The sequence below is a fragment of the Pholcus phalangioides genome, unplaced genomic scaffold (assembly GCF_987345545.1).
Source record: "Pholcus phalangioides strain wild (caught in Gottingen) unplaced genomic scaffold, Ppha-v1.0 ptg000042l_1, whole genome shotgun sequence".
Taxonomy (NCBI): domain Eukaryota; kingdom Metazoa; phylum Arthropoda; class Arachnida; order Araneae; family Pholcidae; genus Pholcus; species Pholcus phalangioides.
Window position 1 is genome coordinate 29,198,536 of NW_028301628.1, and position 9,837 is coordinate 29,208,372.

Here is a 9,837-nt window from a genome sequence, read left to right on the forward strand (position 1 = left end):
GAAACCGGCATTATTGGTATGGGATATGTTCAAACCCCACAGAACTGATAATGTCAAAGCCGAGGCAATGACATCGAAAACATTATTGACTTTGATACCAGGTGGGCTAATGTCGATTGTACAGCCTTTAGATGTGAGCATCAACAAGCCTTTCAAAGTCTATTTGACTACAAAAGGTGGTGCCTTAAAGAAACCCGACATTTTCTTAGTGTGCTAATTGGTACATGAGGTGTGGAATTCTGTTTCCACCGAAATTATCATCCGATCCTTCAAAAAGTGTTGCATCAGCAATGCGATGGACAGAACTGAAGATGATATCCTCTTTGAAAGTGACAATGGCGGTGACAGCCCAGATGAAGATAAAAACGAAGATGCCGCAACCCCTATGATGATCTGATGGATTACAATGAGCTTGGAGACTCAGAAGAAACGGATTAAAAAGTTTGAATCATTTTCTAATGTAAATTTCCGCAAGCTATTCATTTTGCATGAAAATATAGAAAAATTTTTTATCTAAAATGCAGAGACTTTTTGGAGTCTGCTTGTACACAGGTTTTCAATTTATTGCGGTTTTGGTGGTCCTGAAGTGGGGGGTCAGCTTATACACGAGTATATATAATTAATAAAATTTGTGACAGTTTTGTAAATGATAAAATTTTAATAGTTGATAATCATTATCCAATGTGAATCTTGATGATTAGGTGTTACAATTTGTAGTTATTTTACAGATCCATGATAGATCAATCTAAAATAATTTAGAATAATTAGATAATAATTTGAATTTTGGACAATTCAAACTTTTTCCCTTCGATTTTGGACTTAACTAAGTTAACCAAGTTTGACTGTATTTTGTAAAAGTAGCAGTTTTTATGTTCTGCAAATTTGCAAAACTGATTTTAGTTAAGTATGTATGTATGCATAAGCCAAATGTAACATTAAAGTATGCATTGCTATATTTTTTAATGAAAGTTTTCATTTTAATTCCATTCAATTGTCTAGTACCAGAACTAGTGTAACATGAAATATGCATAACTCTGGCAAAAGAAATATGTTAGAGCTGCACATACACTCAGAACACATGTTCTGGTATATACCAATTTGTTTGAAATCTCCCAGAGAATGAGGGATACAAGTGCACACATAATGTTTACAAGGTGCATGTTACGGTTGTAAGTGGTGCTGGAGTCAAACTTCCATAATTCAAATTATTGATGTTTTGAAATAATTAAATCTCCCTTGTAATGTAATTTCTATCAATCACGACCTCTAAGTAAAGATTGAGATATTCATTGCCTTTGTGCACTTACCTAGCGAGTGAAAGGATGTGGGTTTGATTTCCCGCAAAGAGCAGTCAAATTTTCTCTTCCCCCCCCCCCCAAATTCATCTTCGCATCAGCCAGCTGTTAACCCTCGCAAAGTTCTGTATCTGAAATTTTTGATTACTTATAATTTCAACTTCTGTAAGCACTTTGTGGCATCAAGACAAGTTTGACTACGATCAATAGTCTGTTTTTATGCATAAAATACCCTCCTTGTATTGTATCAGTTCCCTACCAAATTTAATTTCTTTTTTTTTTTTTTTTTTTTTTTTTATGTGAATGCACAAAAACTTACATATTAAACATTTTATTTTTTATATACTTTCATTAATGAATGAGTTTTTATTCATTGATTTTCTTAAGCTAATTATTATCAAATATTTTTTAGAAAACAGATGAGGGGAGGTCCAAATTCGAGCGGGAGCGCATAGAGCATGCAAAAAGGATCATGAAACCATTTGTGCTGAGAAGATTAAAGAGCGAAGTTAGTGATTTTGTTAACTAATAAGTCATCCATAATGTCTTAAAGCATATTTTGTTAATTGCTTTATAAACATTGATTTGTTTTTTGCCTCATTGTTATTTAGTCTTGTGGAATAATCATTGGCACTAAGTTCCTGATTTCAAATAATTTTATCAACAAAAGAAAAACATGTTTTTATCAATAAATGATAGCAATATGAATGCCAGTAAATAAATTAGCTCAACTCTAAATGTACATATTTCATTTTAGGTTCTCAAAGACCTTCCAAAAAAGCATGAGGAAGTCAAGTTTTGTCCTATGTCAAACGCTCAGTCCATGCACTACAAAAATTTAGTTCATGTGCTATCAGAAGAAGTATGTTTTTTCTGTTCGCACCTACTTTGAAACTTTTTACATTTGTTTTTATGGGAATAAGATGAACCTTCAATTTTGTTTGCATTTTTCAATTTGCTGTAAAACCAGACTTTCTATTTTTGAAAAAAAAATACTGTTCATGTAACTGGACTTTTTGTAAAAAAGTAATGTATGAGAAAATTATAAGCTTGGAGAGATGTTCAACATTTTTTTTTTGAACTGTAGTACAAATTAAAAAACATTTTCATTGCCACCGAGAAAGAAACTTCACATTTCCAAAATGGGTCTAGCCATTGTCCTTCCTGTTTTTGATATATCTACATTGTTGATCTTCTATTTACTTAGGGGATAGGGTCTATTATTCAGTTGAAGAGAAAATGAAGACTTTGCTAATGTTGTTAGTACAGTGTCTTGAACACATGAGTTTGTCACCAAATCCTCAGTATTATTTTGCCTTGATATTAAAAGTCAACTATTTAAGAAGTCATAATTGTGCAGAAGACATTCTCTTTTAAACACAAAATTGATCAAACAAATTACATTTATATTTCAGGTAAGGAAGAACAAGGAAGAAAAAGATGTTGCCACTTCTGGAGGCAGTATGTTAATGCAACTTCGGAAAGCAGCTAATCATCAGTTGCTATCTCGCATTCATTATAATGATGATAAACTTAAGAAAATGTCCAAGCTTATGCTGAAGGTGAGATTTTTGCTACTCAAGAAGGCTTGACATTATATCTATCACCTGATTTAAGTGATGTTTTTTTTTTCTTTTTTTAGTAATGCATTTGAAAAATATTATTGGTTGCATCAAAATAATAGATGAATAATTAATTATTTGGAAAGACTCTGTGAATATTCAGATTCAAAAATCAAATCCTGATAATCTGAAAAAAATTTTAAAATTTCTTTTTCAGGAACCAACTCATAAAGATGCGAATCCTGATCTGATTTTTGAAGATATGAGTGTGATGTCTGATTTTGAACTTCATAAGCTATGTAAAGCGTACAAGGTAAAAATATAAATTTTTAAGGAATCTAAAATGTGTAGTTTATTCCTAGATTTTTTTTTAAATCCTATTGAAAAGAATGTGTGAACAGGATTTCCTTTTTATGTGTCAGAAATCACTGTTCTTTTAATTTTTTCTGTATTATATAGAGTTTGAAGCCTCATTGTCTTAATGATAAAGAAATCTTGGATTCTGGTAAATTTTCCGAGTTGGACAACTTACTGCCGAAAATGATTGAAGAGGTTTGTCCTCTTTCTTATCTTTTATGTATTGACATTGTACAGTTGTACAGGGTGTTCTGTTAATGGACCAACAAACTCAGAGGGTTGTTAGTATACATCAAGAGGAACAAAAATTGCAATGGAACATGGTGTCGCAAACCACATTGAGAGGGTTAAAATCATGAAAAACGCATGCAGGTTTTGAAATCATGCTGGAACGACAAAAAGTACAATAATAACTACAAAAATATTCGATTAATTATTACAAGGAGTTGTCGAAAGTGGCAGCCACTGACATCATTTCACAATCTACAATGACGTAAAAACAATTTCTGTACATTTTCTCAAAAATACCAGGTATGCTTTTGATGTCTGCCACAGTGACAACAATCTGCGCTATGAGATTCTCCAGTGTGCCCGCTGGTGTTGCATGAACAAGTGATTTAAGGTGACCCCATAGGAAAAAATCACACGGATTGAGATCTGACGAACGTGGAGGCCAAGTAATGGGGGCAGCACGTCCAATCCACCTCCTTGGGTATATAACATCGAGGTGATGCACCTCGTAGGAAAAGATTCAGAGATCCACCTTTTATCTCCTCTGGACTCAGGAGCCTGCATGCTTTTTTCCTGATTTTCACCCTCTTAATATGGTTTGCAACACCATGTTCCATTGCAATTTTTGTTCCTCTTGATGCCTACTGACAACCTTCTGAGTTTGTCTGTCTATTAACAGAACACCCTGTATAATAACTTATTAAACAAAACTGTATGAATATCCTTTTTTTATATTTATTGGTACCAAGGAGGAGCAGAATCATAGTAGAGTAATAAAAAATAAGAAACATGATTTTTTTCCTTTTTGAAATTTTTAATTAATGTCTGCACTAGTTACAAATACATGTTTATAATATTGATCTAAATGAACAATTTTTTATTTTGCAATATGTAATTTAAATTCTAATCATAATGTTTGTCATTTTTTTATTGTCTAGTTCATAAAAAATTTTGTATTTATTAAATAACTATCATTCATATCTCATTTGTAACTCCATTCAATCTCCTCAATCAGGGAGATCGCATTCTTCTGTTCAGTCAGTTCACAATGATATTGGACATAGTGGAAGAGTACATGAAAATAAGAAAATACAAATATCTCAGGCTTGATGGTCAGATACCTGTTAATGAAAGGTGAGCAAAATTATATCGGTGCAAAGTCTGTTTTATTCAAATTAGCAATAGCCAAATAAAAACCTCATTATCAAAATTTTAACATAAGAACAATATTATTTTGTTCACAGATTTTACAATAGTTACTTGAGTATCTTAAAATTAATTTCCATGTATATTTGAAAGCTAGGGATGCACCATCAGATTAATAGCAATAGCTTTTACAAATACAAAATCAGAAACCACAACAGGCAAACCACCCAACAGAATGGCTGCGAAAAAAAGAAAAAGGGGAAAATAAAAATATATAAAAATGAATGGTATTAGAAAAAAGCCCATAAAAATTATGGTGGTTGTTGTCTAAATACAGCTACACAAATAATAAGCCAGAAAATATAACTAAACAAGTAACAAATATAGTTGTATTCTTTATATATAGATAGCTTCTCGATTACTCCCACCCATCTTATATTTCTTCTTGAAGGTGTCTATCGTGGGGGGAATGTATGGCATCAGAAAATAAGCTATTCCATGCACTTACAACCCTGTTGGAGGAAAAACTCCTTGCTACACAACAACCTAGAATTATCAATAACTAATCGAAACTGGTGTCCCAGAGTCGAAGCATTTGAAAGACGGATAACAATATTTCATATTTCATCAGATCGATCCCCTTGAAAATATTAAATACTTATAGCTCCATGAAACTTAAACTTCATGGTTCATGCATTATATTAAAATTTGAAAACAAAAAAGTGTGTTTATCATTCTTTGGTGATAGATAACAAAAGATATATACCTATAATATTTTAAACTTTCCTATATTTATTGTATTAACAAAGTGATGTTAAAAATACTTGGCAAAGTTAAGCAGTTGATGTCTCTTCATGATTCTTAGAATTTTTACCTTCACATAGTTTTATATCTTTTAAAATTTGTATATTTCCTATTGTGTTCATCAAACAGGATACTAAAATTCCATGTCGATAATTCATTAATCTAAAAATTCAAAATGCACTTTTGTATAACAAAATTAGATTTTTATTGCATTCTTATTTTCTGAGTGTTAAAAAAATATGTCCTGATTTGGTTTACAATCAAGTACACTTATAACATACCCTTGATATAACATATGGTTTTGTAATCCCCCAAATCTCAACTCATTCATTCATATATATGTTTGCCTCTGTTATTACATATCCCACTTAAAACATACACTGTGGATATAACATACCAAAAACATTCTCTTAGCATAGAAAATAATTTGGATATAACATACTGAAAACAAAAACCAGGAACAATGAAGTCAAAAACTGACTTATCACCTGCATACAATACATGCGCAAATATCTGTTTCTTTTCCACAGAAAACAGTGGGAATTTTTGTAGTAAAAATTTACTGTCCAAATAATTACATTAGCTGAGAACAGATAGCACTGTAATGGTCTACAGCCAAAAAGTGCCACCTGTTTGTAAAAATATTACTATCCTAACAGTAAAATTACATTATTTAAAAATTATTTTTATGTATTTCTGTGAAAACTGTGTGGAATATGCTCTTCAAATAATTGAGTGTTTTAATTTTTCCCTGTTATACTTTTGGATCACTTGGTAGATAAGAGTGATAAACAATTCTTGTTATTGGTAAAAGCAGAAATTCACACTTTTAAAAGCATCAAATCTGTACCTACTGAAAGACTATGCAGCTGGGTATACCAATTTTTTTTCCACGCACACACTGCTATGCAGAAATATAATGAAATTGATTTTAAGTAAAATTCAAAACATTAGTTTCTTTTCTTTTAAAATTTATAACTGCTGACAACTTTGAATGAAAACCATTAGCATAAACTCTCAAATAATACCAGTAAGCACACAGTAAAATCAATTGAATTAAGAAAAAAGTGTATTCATATTCTATGTATCCTGTATGTACTGAATTCCAAATAAATTGTCAAAATTCCTCAGGAGATAACCTAAAACTATATTCATGCTGTATTAAATTTAATTACATGCTGCATAAGTTTTGCCTGGGATAATCTCAATAATGCACTTTATGCATGTATATGACTGCTGTGTAAGCTAATTTCAAGACTTTGCTTATAGCATACACATTCATTATAGCAAACTTTTCAAATCACCAAGGTGTTATAAGCAAACTTGACTATATATGCATTCATATCATGGGCATAATTTACATATGTAATTTTTAATAATTTATGCCTTCCTTCCCCCCCTCCATAAAAATATCCTGTTTCATATAGTGTTTCTTATGTATAGATTAACTTTTAGCAACACTTTTTTTTTTCTTTTCCCAGGCAGCAACTAATAGATGAATATAATCATAATGAGAACATCCCAGTTTTTTTGCTGTCGACCAGAGCTGGAGGACTTGGTATAAACTTGACTGCTGCAAATGTTGTGTTGATTCACGATATCGATTTTAATCCTTATAATGATAAGCAAGCTGAAGATAGATGTCATAGAGTTGGACAGAAAAGGTGAATAATATTTCAGTTCGAATGGGTTCTCCTTCCCTATAAAATTGTTATGAACCCATAGGGGTTCATAACAATTTCATATGGCATAAATGTGTGTATTAAAAAATATCACTCATTATTTTGTCTTCTATATTTAAAGAGATGTGACTGTGATAAGAATGATCAGCGAGGGCACCATAGAAGAAGGCATGCTACAGAGAGCTGGTGAGAAACTAAAACTGGAAAAAGACATCACATCAAATAGTGGTAATTTTAGTATTATATGATATTTCAATTTATTTTGCTGTTATGATGCATTTGAAATATATAATTTCTGTAATCTGCTGCTGAATATGATACATGTGTTGGCTTGTCCTAGAGACCATTGTTACTTTGTCAAACATTGCAAACTTTTACCTCTCCCAACATTCTTTTTGTCTCTATTAATAAACATTGCAACCCCGTTATTTTACTCAAAAATTCCTTTACTGTGATTGTATGTTACATTACTCTTTGGAATTTAAATTCATGGGTTGAAGTCTCCTACGTTGAGCATCAACCGAAAATTAGGCCATAACACTAGAATAAAAGACAAACTCGAAATTAATAGATAATTTTTTTCATCATAAATTTAACAGAACATTTCATTCATTTATATTATTTCATTCGTATTTATATAAAATTACTAATTGCAGTCACATGATAGTACTTGCATACACATTACGTTAATACACAGTGTGTGCAGGACAATATCAGTTAAACTAAACATGGAAAATGTTGAAGTACGACTTACCCCCATCCCTCAGAATTCTTATGCCAAAGTAGGTCATTTTACCTTTCTGTAGTCTCTTATTTTTCTTTCTTCTCAGCTGCATTTTTCGTATACTATTATTACTTTTATATCCATATGAAAACTATTTCAATTTTCCTAACTACCTTCAGTTAACTCATCTAGTTAACATTAACTTCCTTTAATTAACTTATCAAGTTAACACATGCCTAGCACTTTTTCCAAATATGCATTCGTAATAACTAAATGTGTTTCAAAACTTTATTAAATAAATTGATTTTAATACAATAAATACTAAAGCCTCCACCATATAAGGTTTTTGTATTTTTCAATAGTTTGTGAAATGCCACTTTTCTTACACATAATTTTGTGAAGCATCTGTTTTTTTAGAAGAAAAATCAGCTGGATAAGAGCTTGATAGCACCAACTTTTTGGGGTCTTGCACCACGTTTTTGAGTGCATAACATGTACTGGATAATTTAACATTTGTCATCTTAGGTTCGCTGTAATATTCCCAAATTACAGTTGGCCCCCGAAATTTGATAAATGATTCAACAGTTCCTTAGTTTATTTATTAAATCATATTGATGTGTTTTACTTCTTTTTATTTTATTTGTTTTATTCATTTATTTTTATTTTTCTTCTCCGATAGACGATGAAGAAAAAGACTCTGCCAGCGTCGCAAAACTTATTAGAGATGCTTTGGGTTTGTCACAACCTACGAAAAGTTGATTCTGTCTATGCACTGTAATGTTGTGTATATATCATATTTTAATTTTTTTCAATTAAAAATATGATAATACAATTATATTCATATTTAAATTCTTTCTATAGTTTGCACAAATTCTAGCACATTCACACTTTGTCAAAATGTTCATATTGGGGGGTATCGTAATCAATCAATGTAATGTGTACATGTTTGTTCATCAAATTCATGTTGAAAACTTTTTTTTTCAATCTCATAAAATGTTTTTTTCTCCATATATTATCTGTGATGCAAAGTGTGTGAAAGCTACTTAAGCCTTCCATTACTTGAAGTAGATATTGGCAGCGTTATATTTATTATCTCTCTATGCAATTGTTATCTGTAATTACTTTTAAAAAAATCATCGCGATATGTACTGTAATATAATGAGCAATAACATTATGTGTACACATGTTTGCCACAAACAATGGACTTGGACTTCTGGTTTTAATTTTTTTGAGATGACTACTCAAAAAACCTTAGAAACTGCTCAGGTTACATAGTTGCTTAATGCAAAAATCCACTAATTCTTCATGTTGTCCAATCATTTTTCTTTTTCGTTCTACTGTTATGCTAAATTACTCACTTTTAGGGTTTCCCTTATTCGGAAGCAAATTGGAAATGGCTAAATGCATTTATGGGCTGCTTATTATTCACCAAAGCATAGTTTAAGTGTTCTTCATATTTTGCTTTCCCAGCTTGTAAAATATTATTGTTGTTGTTTTTTTTCTTCAGATAAGTGCATTCATTGTATTCTTATTTTATTATAGCATTTAGAAAACAATTGAAACTCTGGGTCAGTAATTCAATTGTTTGTAATTGTTGATCTATGAGTTCGATGTTCAACAAAAACCTGTACAGTTTTGTAAAACATGTAAACATTTAAAATGGTTGTATTGGTATTTGTTTCTTATTGTGTTTTTGAGATTTATCAGTATGGGGGGTGAAGATGTTTTACAAATTTTTTGGACAGCAAGCATTCTTATGTAGGTTTTTATATTAGTTCTGATCATCATGCTTCATCAACAGTTTTTTTGCAGAGTTCACTTGCAAGCCATGAACCAATGAATTCATGTAAAGTATGAAAGACTGGAGACTAAGCAGGTTTGGCAAAAACCTTAACAAAAGACCCACTGGGTTTTTTTTTTTGGGTCTATGATGCTGAAGCACAGTCAAGTAAATTATACATGCTGTAGCATACATAAATAAATATAGTAGACCTATATTTCATTTATTTATGTAATTATGTCAAAAGCAGCTCATT

At 31.1% G+C, this 9,837-nt stretch overlaps 1 protein-coding gene across 2 annotated transcripts in view; it reads left to right on the top strand.

Moving 5' to 3' along the window:
* Positions 1–9,473, top strand: part of LOC149064756 (SWI/SNF-related matrix-associated actin-dependent regulator of chromatin subfamily A containing DEAD/H box 1 homolog) — a 30,288-nt gene extending 20,815 nt beyond the window's left edge. For both annotated transcript variants that reach the window (XM_089254662.1, XM_089254663.1), the window contains exons 11-19: positions 1,708–1,803; positions 2,053–2,157; positions 2,711–2,857; positions 3,075–3,170; positions 3,317–3,409; positions 4,461–4,579; positions 6,877–7,059; positions 7,199–7,305; positions 8,481–9,473. In XM_089254662.1, the coding sequence (XP_089110788.1) occupies positions 1,708–1,803; positions 2,053–2,157; positions 2,711–2,857; positions 3,075–3,170; positions 3,317–3,409; positions 4,461–4,579; positions 6,877–7,059; positions 7,199–7,305; positions 8,481–8,560 (1,026 nt within the window). In that variant the 3' untranslated portion in view covers positions 8,561–9,473. The remainder of the gene's footprint in view (positions 1–1,707; positions 1,804–2,052; positions 2,158–2,710; positions 2,858–3,074; positions 3,171–3,316; positions 3,410–4,460; positions 4,580–6,876; positions 7,060–7,198; positions 7,306–8,480) is intronic.
* Positions 9,474–9,837: the final 364 nt, after the last annotated feature.